This window comes from Nerophis lumbriciformis, linkage group LG04 (assembly GCF_033978685.3).
Source record: "Nerophis lumbriciformis linkage group LG04, RoL_Nlum_v2.1, whole genome shotgun sequence".
Lineage (NCBI taxonomy): Eukaryota > Metazoa > Chordata > Actinopteri > Syngnathiformes > Syngnathidae > Nerophis > Nerophis lumbriciformis.
Window position 1 is genome coordinate 11,317,282 of NC_084551.2, and position 25,782 is coordinate 11,343,063.

Consider the following 25,782-nt stretch of genomic DNA (forward strand, 5'->3'; position numbering starts at 1 on the left):
TAAACAATGTTTCTGGCTTTAAACAATGATAATCTTGGGTCGCAAAATCAATTTCAAAGAACTATTTAACAGCAGAACATTGTTCAATGACACAGGCTAAGTTAAACACACTCAGTGGATGCTTAAATGCGTACATATAAATCTTGTGTGAGAAATAGAAGCATCAGAGTGGTCGCTGTGTTTTGACCACCACATTCTTCAAAGTGGTACAAAGCCATTGGTGTGTTTGAGATTTATTGTTTGACAGATGAGGAGGATGAGGTGTTGAATGGAAGGTTGATAAGATGGGGGGAGGGGGCAGAAGATGAAGTAATGTGCCTTCAGAAAACGCTCCAGCTGGGGGTCAGAGCCTGTTCATGGAAACCATCTGGTCAGCATCATTTGAGCCACACCAAACATACAGTGCATATGATCCTCTTCAACCGCTCCCTTACTTTCTTCCTTAAGAGTTCATGTCTCTTACTCCTTTTTTGTATCCAACCTTAGTCTTATTTCCATCACTTTACCTTTGATGCCCTGTAATTTTTTTTCTCTGTGTTTTGTCCTTCAAAAAATCCCTACTCAACATTACAGTGCAGCTGGAGGGAGCAATGTTACTTTATTTTTCCATGGCAACGGTCTTTTTGTTTAAGAAGATCTCACTTCAGTTTTGGTAGCAACGTGTTCCATGCCAACACTGAAAACATTCATGTGTTAAGTAGAAGGAATTATTGCAAAATTCTTGAAATAGAATTGCATGCAATTATCAGGGCCGCTCAACGAACATGAGTGCCCCGTGGGAGAACATGGATGAGCGGAGGAGATGACAGGAGGAAAAGAGATAGGAGAATAGGTAAGGGAAAGTTGTGGAGGAGATAAACTGTTTGGACATACTTGGAGTAAAAAGAATTAGAAGAAACCATGTGACTTTTAAATTTTGTAAGACATCATATTGCATGAACAAACGCCAATGCAAAGAATAAACTGATCATTGGATGCAAGTGGCTTAAGAAAACATTTTATGCCGGTTAATATATCACAGCATATTTTATCAACCCCTATACACGGGTGTACATTACAGTACAGTACAGTACAATCGTCAATCGCAACATTGTGTCTCAAATGTTGTGGCTTCTCTATCTCCGTTTACTTTTTTAAAAGCTAATTTTACATATTTTTGGCCTAAATTAAGTCCTGAAGGGGCTGTTTGAAACATCCTCACAGTTACATTTTTCAATGCAAAAAATATAACAAGAACGCTATTGGCTGGAGTATGTTACCATTAGTTATTCAATAAAACACATTTGTTTTAAAATTGTCTATATTTTTCACAATTACTAAATTTATGTGATACATTTTTTGCCGGCCCGAAAAAAAGTTATTGGTGTTAGGCTGTCACTCACCCTGTTTCTTTAACATGTACAAGAAGGTAGCGCGTGCACGCATACAAAAACGGTCCAAAAGAAGCAACAAACAATTTGCAGTCATGTTGTTGTTATGATAGAATATACATTCAAATACTTGTATTAGCTAACAACACCCAAAGCTAAAGCGATTGCATGTGTTACAAATATACGTATTGTACATCATTATGTCCTCGAAGCTGAAAAAGGGCAGGATATACTTCGTAAAATACATTGGAAAGTTAGCGCCCTCTAGGCATCTGTGTAAATGTTGCAGCCTCTCTAAAGAAAATCTTATTTATTGCTTATATGTATAACAAACAACACAGTGTTAGTCTTATTTTTTGTGATGTTTTGGTAATCCCAATAGATTTTACCAAAAGGGATTTCCAAAATTCTTCAGAAAGACAATGCATACTGAGTGCACAAGGGACCAAAACACGGTTATCATATATCTAACCGGTAGAGATGCGCGGATAGGCAATTATTTCATCCGCAACCGCATCACAAAAGTCGTCAACCATCCGCATCCACCCGAACTAACATTTAATCAAAACCGCACCCGCCCGCACCCGCCCGCACCCGCCCGCACCCGCCCGTTGCTATATATCTAATATAGACGATGCAAGGCATTAGTGAGGTTATAAAGCTTTTGCCTGTTAAAGAAAGGAGACTGATCCAATGCAGCAGAGACATTCAATGCGTGCCACGCTGTCACGGCCCAGACGCACACCAGTGCGCAATCATCTGGGAGCCGCGCTGAGCGCACCTCCAAGCGCACTCGCACCACTCAAACTGCTGCAGGCAGCTGCGTTCACACATGCATCTGTAAGCCTTGTTTTAACATCCTGTGGCACTCTTCTGGGATCACGGCGGACGAAACTGCTCATGCTCAGGGTGTTTGTGGAGGTTCGGGGTTTTGCACAAATGCGATGCACCATGTTAGATGTCCCGGTTTTGTGACTGTCGTAGACATAAACAGCGTCGCAGCTCTTGCAAATCACGTAGCCAGCATTACTATCATCCTGATTTACAACCTCATAAAAACGAGTCCACGCTGAACTTTTCTGGCCTTTTTTCCCCCTGGTCTTTAGTATTCCCTTTTTTAGTTTGTCGCGTACCACGTTTGCTGCCGGCGTTGCCATCTCTCTTTTTTTTTTTTTTCTGTTGTGGAATATGCTGCAAGTGCCTGCTCGTTTTTCGTATGTGGGTAACAACATTTAACTATGTATATATATTTCCGAATTGGTTTAACTGCCACCCGCCTGAATCTATTTAAAATCTTTTTTTTTTTTATTTCAACCGCCCGACCCGACCCGCGGATAAAATCTAATTTTTTTTTATTTCAACCGCCCGACCCGCGGATAATCCGCGGACTCCGCGGTTGTGTCCGCAAACCACGCATCTCTACTAACCGGTATAGCTCGGTTGGTAGAGCAGCCGTGCCAGCAACTTGAGGGTTGCAGGTTCGATCCCCGCTTCCGCCATCCTAGTCACTGCCGTTGTGTCCTTGGGCAAGACACTTTACCCACCTGCTCCCAGTGCCACCCACACTGGTTTAAATGTAACTTAGATATTGGGTTTCACAATGTAAAGCGCTTTGAGTCACTTGAGAAAAAGCGCTATATAAATGTAATTCACTTCACTTCACTATACTCCTATACAATCAACTTGAAATGGTCTCAAAAGCCGTAGACTCTTACGTACTCACTTATTAGATTTATACACACTTTTGTTTTTCAACTTTTTTTTTTTTATGCAAAAGATGGAAGAACCTGATTCCGACCAGCACATGTGCAGCAGAAGTGTGATCCATTAGGTATTCTGTTTATATGGGACTAAAATAAATGAAGTGGTTCAAGTTTTGAGATGTCCAAGGCCTCGGGTACCAGCTGTCGGGTTGTCGGTTTGGTTCATTTCTACCTTCACGTCAACAGGACAGACTGTTTCCTAATTACTGCTGTAGTGCTTGGTGTGGTCCCAGTTGCACAGCCAAAGGGGACAGAGGAAAGTGGAGGCAATGACGGGCTCGGCAAACTATTAGAAGGTTGAGTTAACTTTTGAGGAACTACTGTAAACAGCTTAATGGCCTGACATGAAACTTGGGTTCCAGGAGCTTTTTTTTCTTTTCCCTCAAATTCACATACGTCATGTTCTCTTTCATGTTTGACTGACATCAGTTTGTGTGGTCCCAGTAATGAGAATTAAACAGAATTAAGCAAAGTTGGTGGATTTGCATCACAACGTGTTTACATTGTTAAAATTCCGCAAAAAAACTATATTTGTATTGAAAGGTGACTCACATATTTACCTGGCATTTCTATAAACTTAGTAAGACCCTAACGCAAACTTCGGGTCTCAGATCAGCAGAATTGTCTGAGAATACAGGGAGTGTCTTGGCCAGTTGCCAGCTTTGTTCCACGATAATTGCAGTGAATTGAACAATTGCAGTGATCTATCATATTGTAAATGGAATTCAGTGAAGTAAATAATTCAAACGGTTATCATATATGTGGGCTGGTTTGACTTATTAGAAACTTCAATTACTGTAATTTTGACAGCGCTATCTGTAACCTTTAAAAAAGAAAGAGAAAAAATTGTCATTGGACTGCATGATATTCATTAAAACATGGATTCTTAGAGGAATTATTTAAAAAAGAATGATGTAATTTCCCTTAATTTCGATTATAAATGATAAAGTATTGTGTTGTTGCCCTAGGGTAAACTGGGTGTAACACATGGCACACTGACAAAGCTTAACCTATTGTGACTATAACAATCTACAAGGTTAATGTAGGTTGCTTCTCTTTCTCCCCCTCCATTTTTCTGCATTCTTTCGTATCTCAAGTTATCATTACGTATATGTATTGTTGCATTTAAACAACTGTATTGTTGATAATAAAGGTAAATTATTGGTATTGTTCATTATCAATAGCGCTATTTCTATTGGTATTTGTATTGATCCATTTGTAGTGTAATAATGCTCATTGTCATTTCTGTATTATTTTTTATTTTTCGCTAACTGCTTATTTGCTATTACTTTTACCATCATTTTTGTACATGTCGTATTTGCTGATGTTGCTCTATTGTTGTTGTTGTTGTTGTTTTTGTCTCTCTGTCTAATCCCCCTCTTGTCCCCACAATTTCCCCCTCTGTCTTCTTTTTTTCTCTCTTTCTATCCCCTCCTGCTCCGGCCCGGCTGCACTAAATGATAATATAAATACATTTAATAAAGTCAAATACAAATAAGGCAACAAGAGAAGTATCCTACACTTCTCTTTTGTAAAGTAAATCTGAACAGCCGACATGGGCATCTACATCAACTATATGATTTGCCTGAGAAGCTGGACAGGACACAAAAAAAAAAAAAAAGAATGATGTAATTTCCCTTAATTTCGATTATAAATTATAAAGTATTGTGTTGACAGTTGGGGGGTTGGACGACTGTGTATTTTTGGGTTAGGTTATTTTATAATGGGGTTAAGTGAAAATATCTAGTGCTGCCAACACAACTGTTAGTTCCATCAAACATTTGAGTGATCACTAAAAGTAACTCGTGTTACCTGCAGAGTAAGGCGTTTAACAGCATCCCAGGCATGAGCAATGAGCTCCTTCATTCTCTCCTCTGAGCTTGTCAATGACGACACTGTGGTGTCCGGCATCACTTTCAGTGGAATGGAAAGGGGGCGTGATTCTGAAAAAGAAAGGAATTGGGACAAATTACACAGGATACATTGTTTACTTGTACTATTCAGGAGACTAACAACTAACAATTACTATTCTGGTAAAAAGTTAAATACAGTTGTGGTCAAAAGTTTATGTACACTTGTGATTGACATAATGTCATGGCTGTCTTGAGTTTCCAATAATTTCTACAACTCTTATTTTTTTTGTGATAAAGTGATTGGAGCACATACTTGTTGGTCACAAAAAACATTCATGAAGTCCGGTTCTTTAATAAATTTATTATGGGTCTAGTGAAAATGTGACCAAATCTGCTGGGTCAAAAGTATACATACAGCAATGTTAACATTTGGTTACATGTCCCTTGGCAAGTTTCACTGCAATAAGGCGCTTTTGGTAGCCATCCACAAGCTTCTGGTTGAATTTGTGACCACTCCTCTTGACAAAATTGGTGCAGTTCAGCTAAATTTGTTGGTTTTCTGACATGGACTTGTTTCTTCAGCATTGTCCACACGTTTAAAATAAAAATAAATAAAAAAGAGTCAGCCATGACTCTAGACAGCCATGACATTATGTTCTTTACAAGTGTATGTAAACTTTTGACCACGACTGTAAATTTAAAAAAATACACACGCACGAGCACACGTAAACACACACACACACGCACACACGCACACATATATGGATGAGTAGTTAAAGCAGGGACAAGAACGTTTGGCTTTGAATCTGTGTCAGGATTTTAGCATTTCTGTGTGGAGATTGTGTGTGCTTTTGTGGTTAGTACTTGGGTTTCCTCCCAGAGTTCAAAACAAACAATAGGATATTGAGTTAACCTGACTCAAAATTGTCTCTTAGGTGTGAATGAGTGTGCATTTGTTTTTAAGATGGATGAATTCTCTAAATGAGGCGTCTCGAGCATTTAGTCCGGATGGCATCTGGACGCCTCCCTGGTGAGGCGTGCCCAGCCGGAAGGCGGCCCTGAGGTAGACCTAGGACAGGTTGGAGAGATTATGTCTCACAGCTGGCCTGGGAACGCCTCAGGGTCTCCCCAGTGGAACTGGAAGAAACCGGAGTGCAGAAAGTCTGGGCTTCTGTACGGAGACCACTACCCCGTGGCAGTAGCTACATTGCACATCTCAGACTAGATTATCTCCAACAACTGCTGTATTTTCCGGATTATAGGGCGCACCGGATTATAAAGCGCACTGCTGATGAATGATCTCTATACCCGGATTATAGGGCGTATTAAAGGAGTCATATTATTGTTTATTTTTTCTAAATTTCTTGTGGTCTACATAACATGTAATGGTGATTCTTTGGCCAAAATATTGCATATATTCTGTTTTACATATCATCTTCTTTGCCGGTTTGAGGGGGGTCTTATTTACGTGGCTCACCTTCGGCAGCGTCCTCTCTCCGTCATCTTTGTTGTAGCGGTGTAGCGTGCAAGGACTGGAGTGGAAGAAGTGTCAAAAGATGGAGCTAATTGTTTTAATGACATTCAGACTTTACTTCAATCAATAAGGGAGCAGCATCTCCTCATCCGGAAACAACAACAAGGTTGGAAATGTGTCCCGTGAAAAACCGTCCGACCGGAACCCTCTAATAACTAAAGTTCCGTGGGTGAATAATGTAAACTCACTACACCGGTATGTTTTAGCGCTTTCATGGTGAGTTTACTGACAGATATAAATAAGAACTTTACACTACTTTATATTATAAATGGCAATAGCGGAGGATGGATGTCCCATAACAAGAAGATAGAGAAAAAGAAGAAGCTTATCGACTACGGTGTCGTCACGGACTACAAAGGTAAACGCACACAATTTTTCAGGATTTATGCAGATCCCAAATACAGATCAGCAGGTACCAGAAGGTAAGAAAAGTTGCTTTTGCATAATATTGCAAAACAAAACGCCAGATAATATGTTTTACCTTATACACACACCATAATAATACTTGTATGTTTAATGTGCCGACAATCCTTAAAGCGGTGCGGCTTCATAGTTTACCAAAGTCGTACTAAAACATTTTGATAGATTTTTGAGCGCCGTGAGTAATGTTTTATATTTTCAGTGGAACATATAAAATGTTGGTGTTGTTTACTTGAGTCATACTGCCATAATAGTGCAGTCTACACGTATCTCTTATGTTTGCTTGCCATCTACTGGTCACACTTATCATTACACCATGTACCAAATAAAATTGCTTCGAGGTCGATCAGCAAAACCAGAATTATTCCGTACATTAGGCGCACCGAGTTATAAGGTGCACGGTCGAGTTTTGAGGGGGAAAAAAAGATTTTAAGTGTGCCTTATAGTCCGGAAAATATGGTGATTGCAATTTATTTTTGTTTGCAGCAGGACTCGAGTTAGAACCATTCAGTTCCGAAGTCAAGGTCTTTATAGATTCAGCTGCTGCAAACGGACATTTCTTGATATTGTTATCATAATGTGTGACTCTATCCTCCTTTTCTGGAGGGTAAGTGGAGAGTATAAGGATAAGAGAGAGTAAGTACCAAGACAGAAAGAGCCCAAGAGATGGACATACAGGGAGAGAACCCTTTCAGCGTGAGGTCTGTGCATGTTAAAGCCATCAGTGTGTAAGAGATGAGGAAGGAGACTTTCTCTCTCTCAGGACACATTTAAACATATTCCATTATTTAGGCCTGCCTTACTCAGCAGCTCTATCCCACATTTGTCATGAAATAGTATTAATGACACAAAACCACCAGCCCCTCAGAAACCACTCACTCATAAAGCAGTAAAACAGTTAAATTAACCAGCATGGCAACAGGCATGACGGCTTATGTCAGAGTTTTGCTGGCTCATGTCATATCTGTCTCATGTAAGTGACAGTTAGGGGATAATTGTTTGATACCCTGCGGATTTTGGAAGTTTACGTCCTTACACACACATCAACAGTACATATATTTGGGTGTTTGGTTTTTTGGTAGGTTTATTTTAACAATGAGAGACAGACAATTAATTCAGAAAAAAACTGAAAATAAAATGAAAAAAAGGTTGTGGGCCATTGCACCCAAACAAGTGACATTTGTGTCCCCAGGAAAAATAAAAACATTAAATGCACAATATTTTTTTCATTTTGCAAAGTGTTCTATACATTGATCTGACTGCATATCTAATTTAATAATTTAAAAGATCAATGCAAACTACCTTGAAAACTGGAGAAACAGCAATGGTTGCGTGTCTTTGATCCTAAAATTAGATTTTACAATGAAATATAATACAGTTGTACCTCGAGATACGGGTAGCTAATTCCATTATTATGCTTTAAGTTGCGAACAAAAATTTGAGTTACGAGCCTCTCCACTGTTAGTTGACGTAGCAAATGTCACAATCAACCCTGTGAGATCCAACCAAAACATCTGGTCTTAGATGGTAGCATTGTCTTATAGCTAGAGCTTGTCATAACTTTGGTTTCTAACCATAGGACAGTGCTGAGAAGAAATTGATGGTACTTATTGAATTACAAAATACAATTTCAAAAACATGATCTCTAGCTGACTTGGCAAACCAATTCGAGCATAGCACTAATCTGCATATCAAAGCAAAGGAGTCTAACGCCAGCAAAAAACTTTAAAATAATATTGAAAAGTTACAAAATGTAGTTACGTTAAAAGGCCCGTCACAGAAACAATTAAGCTTGTACGTTGAGGTACTAGTATGTATATGCTGAGTCTATGCAAAAAAATTCACTAGTTACGTTCAGTCCTGTTACTCAAATGAGTCATTTTCAACTACCTGGGATGGGTCAATACACACTTTCAATACACGGTGCGCCTAATGAAAGGAATACGTTTGGTTGGGCTTACCCACCTCGAAGCAATTTTATTTGGAACATGGTGTAATGATAAGTGTGACCAGTAGATGGCAGTTTGATGTGCTTCAACATATGAGTATTATTATGGTGTGTGTATAAGTTAAGACATATTATCTGGCATTTTGTTACGCACTATTATGCAAAAGCAACTTTTCTTACCTTTTAGTACCTGCTGATCTGTATTTGGGATCTGCATAAATCCTGAAAAATTGTGCGCGTCTGCCTTTGTAGTCCGTGGCGACGCCCTAGTCGATAAATTTCGTCTTTTTCTCTATCTTCGTGTTATGGGACATTTATCCTCCGCTGTTGCCATTTCTAATATAAAGTAGTGTATAGTTCTTACTTATATCTGTCAGTAAATCTCGCCATGAAAGCGCTAAAACATACCGGTGTAGTGGGTTTATATAATTCACCCAAGGAACTTTAGTTATTAGAGTTCCGGTCCGACGGTTTTTCACGGGACACATTTCCGGCGTTGTTGTTTCCGGATGAGGAGATGCTGCTCTGTTATTGATTTAAGTAAAGTCTGAATGTCATTAAAACAGTTAGCTCCATCTTTTGACACTTCTTCCACACCCGTCCTTGCACGCTACACCACTACAACAAAGATGACGGGGAGAAGACGCTGCCGAAGGTGAGCCACGTAAATAAGACCGCCCACAAAACGGCGCATCCGGAAGCGACTGTCAAAAAGCGGCTTGAAGATGATCTGTAAAACATTATCTATGCAACATTTTGACCAAAGAACCAACATTACATGTTATGTAGACCACAAGGAAGTGTTTTCAATTTAGAAAAAATAATAATAATATGACTCCTTTAATGCGCCCTATAATCCGCCTTATATATGAAAAAAAGATTACAAAAATACACCATTCATCGGCTGTACGCCTTATAATCCGGTGCGCCCTATGGTCCGGTAAATACGGTACTCAAACTGTGTGTTATCGGTTTTAGAGTTGAACAACGACAAATTACATTTTTACTGTTACAACCAGCAAATGGAATGGTCTTTGTATTTAAAAGTGAGTGTTGTGTAAGAATATGAGTATACTGTAAGTAACTAAAATTCACCTGGCAAAAATGCTAAAGAGTTGTCATGTCTGTGTAAGACGATAAACTTGTAAATTTTTTCACCTACAGTAAGTGTCACTTAAAATAAGACAGAAATGACTTAAGTCAACAAAACCGTGACAAAGTTGTAAAGAGCAACTGAGAAAATGTGTTATTTTAGGACAGCCATTTCCTACGATGCCTCCCCGTAAAATTATATGAACACAGTTTTGAATTATTGTGTGTTCTCTTTTTGTCAGCACTCCAACTTTCCTTTCTGTTCACTTTAACCTCGATCACCCAGCCAACATCCACAATAAATAATATACCCTTATCCTTCAAAAAAGCACAAATAGGAAACAATAAGAAAAAAATATTCACCCAAGACTAAGTGAGAAGTTTGAAGTGGCTAATCAGTGTGCGTCGTCCACATACGTATATTCAAATTTAGCAGTAAGAGTCCCTGTGAGACTATGACTAGTCATTTTAGGAAGGGGCCTCATATCTCATTATTTCTAATTCGTCTTGTTTTCTTTCCCAAGCCAACCATCGTTATTTTGATAAATTATTGGCCGTACCAGAAAAAATGTTAAACTATATAAACTCCACAATGAAAATATTATCCCCTTCTGGAAAGCACACGGCAGCCAATAAAAACCTGCCTGACTTCCATCAGGCTACTAGGACTTAGATTATGTACAACTGCGTAGTTCTGCCTAAAATCTGCCGTACAGTTCCCTCTATCATTTGTGGACACATGCATGCATTTATCAATTCAGTTGGTGTCTTCCTTTAAAATATACAGCACATTAAGTCTAATAATTTGACTTAAGTGCCTGAGATCACCAGAAGGTTTTCGGAGCAGTGGAACTTTGACCAACAAACCATATTTTTTGACAAGTTTACAGATTAATGGCACAAACAATATAAATGTTTCCATTTCACAATATAGATTTTTACTCCTCCCAGTAAACAGGAAAATTACACATAATCCCACCATCCAGACCACTAGTAGACTGGAACAAAGACCGCAGCTCTTGTTCCAAACTTTGGGAAGCGGAGCCAAATTGGAGAATACGTTTCTCAGCAAAAGCAGAATTATCTCAGGGCGCCAATGACTAATTGAAGGATTGAAAAGCAAAACCATTGAGGTAATTTCCCCGGTAGATACAGTATTAGCAAACATTAGGTTGGACTTGGATTGTGATGTTTCTTCTGAAAGGAACATTCGTTGGGGAGAAATAGAAAAAAATACTTATGGCGCTATTATGTAAACCCATTTGAGGTGACGTGATAAAAATCGACTATAAACTGCTGAGAACATTTTGAAATGTATATTTTCTTGTAAAAGATAATCATTCACACCAGGGTTGTTTTCTAATAGTCAATGATCCGACGATTCGATTAGGAAAAGTCTGATTCGACCATCAACCTCGCCCACTAAAATTCCGCTGTCAGTCCCGGTGGGACTCGACATGGGTGCCAGGACACGCCGCCCTGCCCTGGATGTGTAACTCTCCTTTTGCAAAGATAACAATTATTTAGCAAGTTCACAAACAGAAACTTTGTTACAACTTTTACATCTTCTATTTAGTCAAGTTTGATGTCTTCTTGGGGAGAGCCGAGGACCTCACAAACTGTGGCTTAGCCTGTTTTGAGGTGGAAAAAGTCGCTAATGAGAATTCTGTTTTAATTTAGAGAAAGACTGTATTCCTTTCATAAGTACCTTTAATTAACTTTGGAATATTCACGTACAAGTGTAGAGCACATCTATATGACTGACACCTACTGATCAGTCAGTATACACTACTACATACTAGTTTTGTCCCGATACCAATATTTTGGTACCGGTGCCAGAATTATTTCAATACTTTTCGGTAGTTTTCTAAATAAAGGGGACCACAAAAAATTGCATTATTGGCTTTATTTTAACACAAAATCTTGGGGTACATTAAACTTATGTTTCTTATTGCAAGTTTGTCCTTAAATAAACTAGTGAACATACAAGACAACTTGTCTTTTTCTTAGTAAGTAAGCAAACAAAGGCTCCTAATTTAGCTGCTGACGTATGAAGTAACATATTGTATCATTTTCCATTCTATTATTTTTTTCAAAATTATTAAGGACAAGTGGTAGAAAATGACTTATTAATCTACTTGTTCAGTTGATGTTAATATCTGCTTACTTTCTCTTTTAACATGTTCAATCTACACTTCTGTTAAAATGTAATAATCACTTATTCTTCTGTTGTTTGGATGTTTTACATTAGTTTTGGACGATACCACAAATGTGGGTATCAATCCCATACCAAGTCGTTACAGGATCATACATTGGTCACATTCAAAGTCCTCATGTGTCCAGGGACATATTTCCTGACTTTATAAACATAATATACATTTTAAAAAAACGAAAGAAGATGTGATGCCAAAAAATACCGACGTAATCATAGTAGTATCGACTAGATACGCTACTGTACTTGGTATCATTACAGTGGATGTTAGGTGTAGACCGGTACTTTTCAGAGGCGGTATAGTACCGAATATGATTCATTAGTATCGCGGTACTATACTAAAACCAGTATACCGTACAACCCTACTACATACTGTATTAACATCTTTTTATTTCTCCTAGAAAAATGACTGACCATCAACAATGAGCAAAATATAACGAATCAAGAGTCGGTTGTAAAAATCTTTAGTTGAGGACGGCCCTAATTCACACAAATGTACACTTTTCGTGTCTCATATGAAGCCACAAATCTCATCTTTTTTAAAGTTACTGCATATAGCTGAAACATGTTTGACCAACATAAATGTCTGAGGAGGCGAACAGCACTATTGTATTTGCAGAAGATATTTGGAAAAATGTGGATCCTTTTGCTATGAAAAAAATAGGACTATTTGAAAATGGAAAACTAAACGAAAGTTAGTCATTCCAGGGTGTCTTAGAATAGTCAACGATTGTATTTGGGTGAGTCTTAATCGACTATCAATTAACCTCTTAGTTGTATTGTCGGACATAGGGAATCGTTTTTTATTGCGGCTTTAGTTTATTTGTGGTTATCCTCATTAGCTGTGCACTTCAAAAAAATAGATGACGTCATAGATTTTGCCCATACGATTCAGATTTCAGTTAAATCCTGAGTCAAAGACAGCCCGAATTCCAAGAAAGTGACAGTGGCAACGTAACAAGAAAATACTTTGTTCTGTGTATCAACTGTGAAACACAGGGACTATGGTTAAGTTGTTCTACAAATGGTGTATTTTAATAAGTATAATATACACTGCATAATTTAAAATGCAACAAGTAAAACGGGAGAGGAGACAGAGTGATGTATTTGCTCGCTAAACGGAGAGGATATTGCTTCGCGATTTGAGCTGCACAGCAACAAAACTACAGCATGATATCACCTTGCCCCCAGCGTTTTTAGGGGAACTGAGCTGGTTGTGTGTGTCTCTGTACATTTGCCTACACATTAACAGGCACCCACCAAAGGGCTGCAGGCAAGACCCCTTGATTACAATGAAACTGTAGCTTTTCTCAATGTGGTTAAAAAACAGCATAATGCTCTCTTTACATTGTAAGTGACAGGTATACAGTATGTTCAAAAGAAAGCAACGCATCCAATGTGTACAATTGTTGTTGAGTTTTTCCCCTTCTTGTGATGCATCATACCAATTCCAGACATTTTATTTAGAGAAATCATTCGCTCTTGGTTAAAAAATAAAAAAAAAAAAAAAGATAATCGACTCGGTATATGCAAAGGATAACATTGGCAATCCGCCTGTTATAACCTTTTAAAGTTTGGGAATTATTTACATGGCTTCCCCTTAGCACAGGCCTGAGGTCTCATTTATTAAAGTTGCATATGCAGAAAATAGGACTTGAAAGTTTAGTATGCTACCTTTTATTGGAAATTTGTGTTATATTAAAAATTTAAAAAAACTTGGCAGGAAAAGACCTGTTTAGACCTGCTGCACATACATTTTGGAAACAGTAAAAACTTGTTAACTATTGCATCCCCATTTCCACTGTAAAAGATGAATAGACTGACTCATACTGTATCTTAAAAAATACATTTTGATCGTAAATGTTGGATGCGAACTTAAACAGGCCATTAGTTTTTTTCCATTAGCTCTGGTTACTGATATAATATACCCTAAACTGATCATGTATATGGATTGGTCTACTTTTTGATTAATAAAACAGTTTCTAACATTATTTGAATTATGTTCAAATTGCATTACATAGTACTGTAAAAAGTGTTGGAGATGGAACGTATATGTAAACAAATACTGCAAAATGTCCATGAGATGTACATACAGTATATTTATGAGAGCATTTAACCAGGGGTTCCCAACCTTTTTTTCCACCAGGGACCAGTTTAATGTAGACATTATTGTCACGGACCGGCCTTCAATGTGTGGCCAGTAAATACACCTAAAACAACCACATGAAAAATTCAACTCAACATAATGCTGAATTAGTGAGAGCTAAGGCCTTTTTCCTAGCTTATGGGCTTATTTTTTGACTAACGTATCTGATGCCTTATACGTGTGATGCCATCGTCGAGGAGTATAGTTATATAACAAAACTATATATACTTGCCATTAGTCTCAATGCATGTCTATGGATTTGTATTTCTATTCTAAAAATGTTGTATTCATATTTTGTGCATTACAGTATGTATGTGTTTTTGGTGTACTTTTCCAGATGTAAACACATCTGTTAATGCTCACTAAACAGAATGAAAATATAAAGGCAACACTTTGCTTTTGCTCCCCTTTTTCAAGAGTTGAGCTCAAAGATCTAAAACTTTTACTATATACACAAAATACCTATTCCTCTCAAATACTGTTCACAAATCTGTCTAAATCTGTGTTAGTGAGCATTTCTTCTTTGCCAAGACAATCCATCCCACCTTACAGGTGTAGCATGTCAAGATGCTTATTAAACAGTATGTTAATTGCACAGGTGTACCTTAAGTTGCCCACAATAAAAGGCCACTCTGAAATGTGCCGTTTTTATTACACAGCACAATGCCACAGATATCGCAAGTTTTGAGGGAGCTTTCAGTTGACATGCTGACTGCAGGAATGTCCACCAGAGCTGTTGCCCTTGAGTTGAACGTTAATTTCTCTACCATAAGCCGTCTCCAAAGGAGTTTCAGAGAATTTGGCAGTACATCCAACCGGCATTACAACCGCAGACCACGTGTAACCACACCACCTCAGGACCTCCACATCCAGCAGGTGCACCTCCATGATCGTCTGAGTCACCCAGACAGCTGCTGCAACAATTGGTTTGCATAACCAAATAATTTCTGCACAAACTGTGAGAAACCCTGTCAGGGGAAGCTCATCTGCATGCTCTTTGTCCTCATCAGGGTCTCGACCTGACTGCGTCACGGACAGGTACAGTTCGATGGACTGGCGGTTGAGTACCACTCCATTATATCACACAGTTACGTTGCTAGAAAGATTGCTGTATGTGTTCTTGCTCCTGTGTTTTGACCATGTGTTTTTTAAAAACCGTGACCACATACACAAGCCACCCATCTTTCTGCCAATTCTTCGGCACATCTGGCTTGTCCCAACATCTCTGATCCGACTGTGAAAGGTTGTTATGAAGTTCAAATAAAAAGTAAGTATGTACTCTAACCAAGCTATTTTATTATTTATGTGGCTGAATTTCAATGTATGTGCACTTGGGTGTGACTGGTCCCTTAAAGACATGTAAGAGTAGTAATTGGATATGGTCAGCCATTAAAAAATACAAATAAAAAGTCGCATATTTGAGTTAGTGTAGAACAAGGTTTTTTCTATGCACATGCTTCGACAAGTGAAACATTAGCTGGGCCATTTCGGGTAATTTTCTTACAAAAACACAATGTATCACACTAAAAACGTTTTAAATTTGTGATGTCTCAAAGGACGAGATCAGGCCAATCAAAGCAAAACCAATTTCAAAGATAAAACAGCTTTATGCTTTTTAAATCCATCTAGCCTATCAATTCAACCGCATGCCAATTGTTGAATTTGTTTTGGAAAGTTAAACAAACAGCCATTACCAACATAAACACAAATCTGCCAAATGACCAATACATAGAATTTTGATGATATATTTCATTCAGCTGGCAATACAAGGAGTACAGTTTAAAAATGAAAACATAAAGTCAATAATTAAAAAATACCATTTACAAGGAATGGCAAAACTACAGCAAAAATAATCGTTCGTAATTGAAGGTATGTTCAAGAGCAATGATTTCTTCACATAAAATAATGGATGGTATATCAATTAATAAATTGTCTTTAGAAAACCCAATCAATTTATAACAGACATAAATATTGTATAAAAGACTGAAATAACTACAGTTAGTGATGGGTACCTTTCACATTTGAAACAATGCGGTACTAATTAATGATAGCTAAGAATCTATTCCGGTACCACTTCCCGGTACATTTGTTTGTTTTCAAGTGGTAATAAATGTGTTAGTAAGCAAATGATTTTTTTCTTATTTAACATTAGACCAGTGTTTTTCAACCACTGTGCCGTGAGATGTTGTCTGGTGTGCCGTGGGAAATTATGCAACTTCACCTAATTGGTCCAAAAAATATGATTTGCAAATCAATAATTATAATCTGCAAATAATGTGCCGCTGTTAAATGTGTGCTCGGCAGGGTAACCATGTAATACTCCATGTCAGTAGGTGGCTCAGGTAGTTCATTGCTTTGTAGAAGTCGAAACGCGTCGAGGATGGTTTGTCGCGATCCCAATATGCAGAGCACAGCGGGAGACAGCGTGCAGGTAAAAAGGTATGTTACGCTTAAACCAAAAATGAACAAAATGCAAGTCCCACTAGGAAAAGGCACTGAAGCATAGGGATGGCTATGCAAAACAAAAGTAAAACTGAACTGGCTACCAAGTAAACAAAAATAGAATGCTGGACGACAGCAAAGACTTACAGTGTGTGTCCGTACATGACATGACAATCAACAATGTCCCCACAAAGAAGGATAGCGTCCACACAACTGAAATAGCCTTGTTTGCCAATACAAAGCAGGTCAGGCAATAGCACTCAAAGGAAGGTGTGAAGCTGCTACAGGAAAACACCAACAAAACAGGAAGAGCCACCAAAATAACAGCACAAGACAGGAACTAAAGCATTACACACAGGAAAACAACGAACTAAAAAAAAAAGACAAACTGGTGGAGTTTCATTTTTTAATGTTTCTGCTGGTGGTGTGCCTCCTTGTTTTTTCAATAAAGAAATGTGCCTTGGCTCAAAAAAGGTTGAAAAACACTGCATTAGACAATGAGCTCATAATAACTGCACATTCCAGTTACAGCATATCTCGTTTTCTTAAACTGATGTGTCTCATCTGCAAGTATGCATTAATTTCAGTTTGTCCAAATTGTGTTGCCGTATCCAGGAAATAGTAAATTCGCAATAAATTGACTATGCCAGTCTTGTCTTTTGTTGAGCACTACAATGTGTTTAAATTGTAAGTATTGTATTTTTTTTACACACTAGCTGTTTGACTGTCATGTCTAATTAGTTGCAGTTTTGATTGCCAAATGTGGAGTTGTAGAAAACGCCACGTAAGTTCGCTCATGCTAATATGTATATGGCATACAGTATCCAGTGTAAATTAGCATCGAACTAGCGCATTTTGAAAACTGGAACATTACTATTGTGTGTTTTCCATCAGGCATGCATGCTTTGTTTGCAAAATTGCAACATTACCTAAAAGTAATTTGCTATGAATACGCCTGTTTGCACACAGTGTTTAAGCCTACCTGTAACAGTTTTGGTTTTGACAGGGCTGCTAGCATAGTCAGAGGCTTGATTGGAAGTCTGTTGGACCAATGGTGTGCTCCCTAATGAGATGTCATCCTCTCTTCGCTTTGTCAAGGGAACTGGGCCTGGATTCTGCAATGATATCACAACATAATGAGGGTTATGGAATAAATAATTACGTTAAAAATGTTGTACCAATACTATTAAGCGATAGTCCAAACATTCTGCACCAAGGGCCGCATACTGAAATGTCAAAGCATGCAGACACCATTTTGATAATCTTTTTTTATGTTGTGAAAAAAATGCTAAAAACAGCAAAAATAGACTTCAGCTTTGTGTTATAGGTGACAAAGTGTGTTACACCAATTGTAGAAGGCCAATTGTAATGAGTAGAACTATTGGCAGTCTATTCAAATTTGTAAATATATGTTGAGATACTGTATATATTATATCAGCCTAAGTGAGGAAAATGCACATCACTGATAACTATGTCTACCTTTTTGGATACGATGACGTGGTAAACTGTAAATATGTGACATACCACATTGCAACAGCATGCATGTTCGGAATAAACTAACACCATAACACCTGTGTTTTTTTACATTTATTTATCCATTGATAATAAAAAATAAAACTAATTTTTCTTAACATATTCACTACCATCTCCTCATTCAGTTATCTAAATGTTTGTATATTTAATTGTATTGAAATGTTATGTTTTAAAATGATCAGCATTCTCCAATACTCTGAATTAAAAAAAACTGCAGTGGTGAGCTTCTTCATTGCGGTTTCTCGAGGTGGTTGTTTGGCCTTCAGCTAAAGGTCTTGCCTAAAACAACCAGACCTTGAAAAGTAGCCCAGAAACACGTGTTTATCCTTGTACAGCAATAACCTCCAGAGTAAGGAGTAGGTGAGATTAAGTCATTTGCTCTCCTTATCTCTCACACTTGTATATTTTGACAGCTGTTTAATACAGCATAAGGCAAGAATAAGCAGGGCAAACTTTTAGCAAAACCATTGTATTATGATTCCGTTGTTATTCATTCTTATCAATTTTCTGGAGATGCGACTTGTATGAGCTGCTACTATTTGCAAAATGAAGGCTACTTTAATTTAGCAAAAGTGGAAGTGGAACACAATGACGCAGCAGATGTGGAAAGCAGTATAAAGAACAAAAAAATGCAGCTTTTATGGAAAGAAGATGATCCCTTCCCAAACGACAGTTACAAAGGCAAGGGGCATGTTAAGTGCAAGATTCCAGTTGCCAAATGTGGGTTATTCCCACATCACACAACATGGGCAGACTAAAACTAAAACAAGCTTGGCTTCAATAGAAAAGGAAGATGTTTCGGATCAATGCCAAACAAAACAACCAATTTACATTTAAAATTAGACATAATTCAGATATGATCTGACTCAGATGTACAAAGGCAGCGCAAATAGTTGAAGGTAAATGTACAGCGACATGCTGGATGAAAACCAACACTTCCCATCCAACCTGATGGAGCTTAAGAGGTGCTGCAAAGAGGAATGGGCGAAACTGCCCAAAGATAGGTTTGCCAAGCTTGTAGCATTGTATTCAAAAAGACTTGATGCTGTAATTGCTGCCTAAGGTGCCTCAACAAAGTATTGAGCAAAAGCTGTGAATACTTATGTACATGTCATGTCACATAGGGATGTCCCGATCCAGGTTTTTGCACTTCTGATCCGATACCGATATTGTTTTTGCACTTCCGATCTGATACCGATACTGACCGATACCGATACTGACCGATACTGGCCTATCCGAGCATGTATTGAAGTTTAAAGTTATTTAGCCTACTTAGTTGTCAGAATCATGTTGAAAAGGGTTTTAGTACTCTTGATAACAACTAGCCAGCTGAATTAGGGGAGTTTGAATAAAACACAATGGTTGGTAACAAGAAACTGACCTGTTTATTCAAGGATAAACACAAAATAGACAAAATTATACATGACAAACAGAAATGGCATCATTGAACTAGGGCTGGGCGATATGGCCTTTTTTTAATATTGCGATATTTTAAGGCCATGTCACGATACACCATATATATGTGGATATGTTTAGTCCATGTCACGATACACCATATATATGTGGATATTTTGCCTTAGCCTTGAATGAACACTTGATGCATATAATCACAGCAGTATGATGATTCTATGTGTCTACATTAAAACATTCTTCTTCATACTGCATTAATATATGCCGCTTTTAAACTTTCATGCAGAGAAGGAAATCACAACTAAAAAAATCACTAATTTTTTCATACGGTGTTGATCTGGAAATGTTTGCCTCTGCATTTTGATGGTGTGGACGTGTGGCACCGAATGGAGATAAGCGTCTCGACAGACGTTACAATATTTGAACAATGATGACGAAAACTGTTTTCTCTGTCGTGTCTGTGTGTCGAAAATTGTTATGCGCTTAATTTTTTATTTGATTTTGTGCGTGGCATAGATTTGCCGTGCGCAATTGCACAAGCGCGCACCTTAGAGGGAGCGTTCCTAGCACGGCTGCGCTAGCATCACAGCTAACGTTAGCCATGCTACCTCTCTGCTCGGGGAGGGCGTATACGTATGTGACGTATGTCGTGACAGTATGTGACGTGTGTAAGAAGGTGCGCTAGCTGTCTGTGAGAGGGAGACACAGGAAAGAGTGAGAAGAGCCTGTCGTGTAATGCCAGCAGCTAAAAGCAACTGCGTGAGAATCCACAGACCCGTGGATGTGTTGAAGGTGTGCTGGAAAATGCGGAACGGAAATTAGGGAGCAGCAGAAAAGTGGAATGTATTATTTAAATCGGTGCGTTGGAAAACACGGACCGGAGTTTTTTTTTAAACTGGATCTGGATCGGCATTTTCCCATGCCTTGCCGATACGCATTTTTTGGCGAATATCGGCGGCCGATCCGATCCAAATATCGGATCGGGACATCCCTAAATTAGCAATTTAGCAATAATAATAAGAAATAATTTATTAAATTTAGCAATAATGCTGTAAAATAACAAAATGTAGAAAAAGTGAAGCACATGGAATACTTTCTGAACCCTAACCCCTTACCCTATGTAAGTAACATGAAACTATCATTATTTGATACTTGTTTACATTGACAAATGTGCTATTTTAGACTGCAATTGTTCAATTAAGGACACATATTACATATGGCTAGCTTGTGTGTTATTGTGTGCTTAGCTGTTACATAGCTGCTAGCTCCTAGCAGCCTATAACCTACCATGTTTATCTTTTTAAATTACTTTACTAAGATAAAATAAAAGACCAACCTAGTGTGCTCAGTTGAGTAGCTTATAACTCGCTGTCAAGCTTTGCAGTAAACATGCTGTAGAACTGCTTGTATCAGAGCACTTATATCAGAGATTTTAGATGGAAGCCGATATCCGATACCAATATCGGATGGGATGCCCCTACAAAAAAACGTTCATTCTTTCAAAACAAAAAGATTATTTCAAAGTGAACTCATTTACTATGTAGTCTAAAGCACTAATATAATAGAATTGCAAAAATAAATAATGCCATGATAAAATGATGTGTCTCAAACCTGTTGCTGCTGCCTGTTGCTCCCTCGATGAGGCTGATACAGCAGCCATGTGCAGAAGATGGGGTCCACATTGATCGCGATGCCCTGAACACGAGCCAACAGAACTGCACCTGGACACATAACAAGTGAAAGGAAATGAGTTTAACTCGTGTAATTCCGAACTTTGCAGTTTGTCAAAGCAATAATGGGTTTGAGGGGGAAAAAAATAAATCGGAAAGAATATGCAGTACATCTGTCTGGCAAACACTGGACAGTTGTTTAAAAATGTTCGACCGACACACTAAACACTTTGATTGAAATACAAAGAACATCAATATCTGTCAGTGAAATGTATAACATTGTGCACCCATGTGCAAAGGTGGATTAGGTGCCAGGCTCGACTCTCACAGAGTGTCCACAATATCCAGTTTGAGTGTATAAAGCTGTTTGTTAGAGAGCAGAAAGGACTATTTTTTTTACACTGATCAAAGAGGTAGCTCTCTAAGCCAAGAAAAACATTTTCTTCTGATGAATTTCTATGAAATATAAGACTATTGCTGGGTCTTGGTTTACTCTTAAAAAATAATCTTTACCAACAATAAGTGAGCCCTGAGGTAATGCGTTAGGATCCTATCAATAATGATTCCCATGCCGGCAGGATTAGTGGAGGGTCTCTGGCGTGCTGTGGAATGTCCCAGCATGACGACAGGAGGATGTTTCAGCTCTAGCAGGACTTTCAAGAAGTTTAATGGGGTTTTGGACAAGACCCCAATCTGCTGTTTCAGGCCCAAAGCCAGTGTGTGTATGTTTGTGCGCACGTGTGTGTGTGTGTGTGTGTGTGTGTGTGTGTGTGTGTGTGTGTGTGTGTGTGTGTGTGTGTGTGTGTGTGTGTGTGTGTGTGCTGGCTGATTGCTGGCTGTCCTGCAGATGTGACAATTGCACACACAAACACATGCACTGCATGCAACTCAAAGACACACTTTGTAACAGAAACTTGCCCGCTCAGCAGGAATTCCTGTAGGGTCTATTATTCCTTGTTAACAATGTAAATAAAATGCCTCTAATTTGCTTCACTTTTACAAAGCTCAGTGATGTGTGACCTTATTTGTGTGTGTGCATTATGAAATGATGTGTGCTTGACTGAAAGCATGTGTGATGTAAAAAGTGTTACAGGATCAGTAGTGCAATACAATGCTGCTGCTGCACATTTTCAATGCCTATTTTGTGTGCCTGACTACAGTTTACCAGGTGTACTTTGATCCTTCCAGTTTATTATGGCAACAAAATGATTGAAAATTGAAAGATGGATTAAGTCAGACTAACAATCATCATTTGACATAGTTTACTTTCCGTCCTTCCATCAGTGTCATGGTAATGTCTCTATGCTATTGCCCCGCACCTTCCAAGCTTGTGTCCTTAACAGCTTTACTGGCATTAATCCTGACATCAAATGTATTCCATAACCCACCCTTGTGTTCTCTCATCCATCTTCCACTACTCCTTGTATCACAAGCTCCACACCACATTACAATCTATCACTTCACCTTCCAGTTATCTGTCACTCCTTTTTTGCGCTACTTTTTCCACCTCCATTCTTCCTTGCCACCATGCATTCACTCTTGCCTTTTCCTAAATAGGAATCATAACCTCAGCCCTGTGGCTTGAACTCCGATACCACAATGTGGCTGCCTAATAGGTCTTGGCTGTGGCTGTGGAGCTGCAGGCCAACTTCTAGTAGTTCCATCATGGACCAGAACAGCCTGAGCAACTAGAGAATGGAATTTCTGTCGAAATTGTGTGTGAATAGTCAAGAGCTGACGCTGAGCTGAAATGCTGTAATACTGAAGAAATGTATTGAAATATAGGGTGCATGTAGAATTTGGAACAGTTTGAGAAAGGTGGAATTGGTCATTTTGTCATGGATAATATGGAATTAAGGTGATATATTGAATGACTCGAACAATTTAAGGTTGGAATGGCTGGAACCTGCAAGTAGTATAAATTATGCAAACTTTGGTAACATAAGATTAGTCCCAATATTCCATCCGTCCATTTTCTACCACTTGTCCCTTTTGGGGTTAGCCCCAATATTGAGACACCAAAATTGTCAGTTGAGAAATGTGTAAGCAGTACACATTGTCAAGATTAAACTGGATTTACATTACATAAAAAGTGAAATTACTTCAAAAAGTTACCATTTTGAAAATGTGGAAATTGTGTAGTGTCAATGCCTCGAATGAATTGAATATTTTGAAATGATGCCCAGGATTAAGCAGAGAATGAGTTCAACAGTGAAGATGCATTCAGTACTTTTTGTCTGTGTTGCACGACATTAAGTGTTACAATATTTCATGCGCACTCCCATACATTTTTAATACCACACTACAACGACAACTACGGTAGTTACTGCAAGTGCAAAGAATAACATTTAACATTAGGCAGAATAAAACGTACCAGGAATAATGCGTAAATGTGTGTCGCTACACGGAGAAAGTGCGTCACTTTTGTTCTTTTTAGCTCACTTTTTAACTTTGACCCTCATTATGTTTCCCGAGCTTTAAGCTTACTCTTTTGATGAGCGTGTCAAAGAGAAGTAAAGTGAAAGAGAAAAGTGAGGTGAAACTACAAAGCTCAGAACAAAAGGGCAACCAACACTGGCCCCATGCTCAGACTAATCTGTTTGTTTCGACCATTAACAAAGGATAAAGATGTTACCCTTGAACATGTGAAAGGGCGGGCTCCTACAAAATTGACAGTGATAATTAGCAATGTAGTTGTCTCATTATTGAGACTTCCCAATAAATCTGTTTTCCCCTCTTTTGCAACACTCCTTCCAGTGAGCAATATTCTATTATACTGTATAATCTATTCTCATTAACCTGGTAGTTTTCAAACTTGTTTCACCACGTACCACCTCAGAAAACACTTGGCTCTCAGAGTACCACCATAATGACCAACTTTAAAATAGAGTAGCGTAGTAGGCCTAATTATTAATTAAAAACAGTAAACGTATATTTAAGATTTTTGGTCACTGTAACATTACACACAGTTGGAACAGTAACACTGTGTTTGAATATATGAAAATAAAATACTGCATTTAAATTACGTGATTCTTTGGCATACCACTAACAAGTTGATTGAATCCTGCAATGTTTCGATGTTAATTAAGACATAATTAGGGCCCGCATGGCCCATTGCATAAGGACTCCCTTTGGGAGTCCTTATGCAATGGGACATAAGGACCTATTGAATTTGTAAGGTTTTATTCTTTATTCTTTATTCTTCCGCCGCCACATTAAACTGTAATTTGACCCACTTAACATGCTTCAAAACTCACCATATTTGACCCACACATCAGGACCTGCGAAAATTGCCTTTTTTTTAAAAAACCGAACCACAAAACTCAAAATTGCGCTCTAGCGCCCCCTAGGAAAAAAAAAAACTAGACTGCCTGTAACTCCCACTAGGAAGGTCGGAGAGACATGAAACAAAAACCTCTATGTAGGTCTGACTTAGACCTACATTTCATAATAGTACATTCTCGGGCTAAAATCAACAGGAAGTTGGCAATTCCCCCTTCAAGACAAAAAGGTACTAAAAACAGTCACTTTTGTCTCTTTGAGCTGTAATTTGACCCCCTTAACATGCTTCAAAACTCACTAAACTGAACGCACACATCAGGACTGGCAAAAATTGTGATCTAATAAAAAAACCTAACCCCAAATCTCAAAATTGTGCTCTAGCGCAATTTTTTAATAAAACGCACAAAAAACTGCTCCTCGGATGAAAAAACTGACAAAACTGCCTGTAACTCCCACTGGGAAGGTCAGAGAGACATGAAACAAAAACCTATATGTAGGTCTCACTTAGACCTACATTTCATAAATTGACAACCCCCAGCAAAAATCAACAGGACGTTTGCTATTCCCCCTTCAAAACAATTTTTTTGTAAAAACCGGTCACCTTTCTTCAAAATCTATCTCCTCTGAGCGCGTTTGTGGTTTCGGCTTCAAACTAACACAGGAGAGAGATTAAACCCTTGTGTATAAAATAACAGAACAGCGTTTTAATACCTGCTCCGGTTTTGATTTTATGACCCTTCAAAGACCCGCTGCGCTGATGCTGCTGCGCTGCTGTTTTTTTAAGATGGCTGCTTAAAAGCAGGAAGCACCAGCGTGCCTACACAATGCAGACAAGGTAGGTACACTAGACAAAAGTATTGGGACACTTATGACTACCACCGGACAAAAGTATTGGGACACTTAGGACGACAACTGGACAAAAGTATTGGGACACTTGGGACTACAACTTGACAAAAGTATTGGGAAACTTGGGACTAAAACTTGACAAAAGTATTGGGACACTTGACTACAACTTGATATAAATATTGGGACACTTCGGATTACCACTGGACAAAAGTATTGGGACACTTAGGACTAAAACTTGACAAAAGTATTGGGCCACTTGGG

General features: G+C 38.4%; 1 protein-coding gene across 7 annotated transcripts in view; it reads right to left on the reverse strand.

Annotated features, from left to right (window-relative positions):
• LOC133595948 (intermembrane lipid transfer protein VPS13B-like) overlaps positions 1-25,782 on the reverse strand; it is a 672,020-nt gene that overhangs the window by 462,833 nt on the left and 183,405 nt on the right. For all 7 annotated transcript variants that reach the window (XR_009814611.2, XM_061948790.2, XM_061948782.2 and 4 more), the window contains exons 20-22: positions 21,335-21,444; positions 17,763-17,895; positions 4,946-5,076 (exon numbers count right to left, since the gene is read on the reverse strand). Coding sequence is in view for 6 of the 7 variants with exons in the window: in XM_061948790.2 (XP_061804774.2) it covers positions 4,946-5,076; positions 17,763-17,895; positions 21,335-21,444 (374 nt within the window). In the remaining variant the exon portion in view is untranslated. The remainder of the gene's footprint in view (positions 1-4,945; positions 5,077-17,762; positions 17,896-21,334; positions 21,445-25,782) is intronic.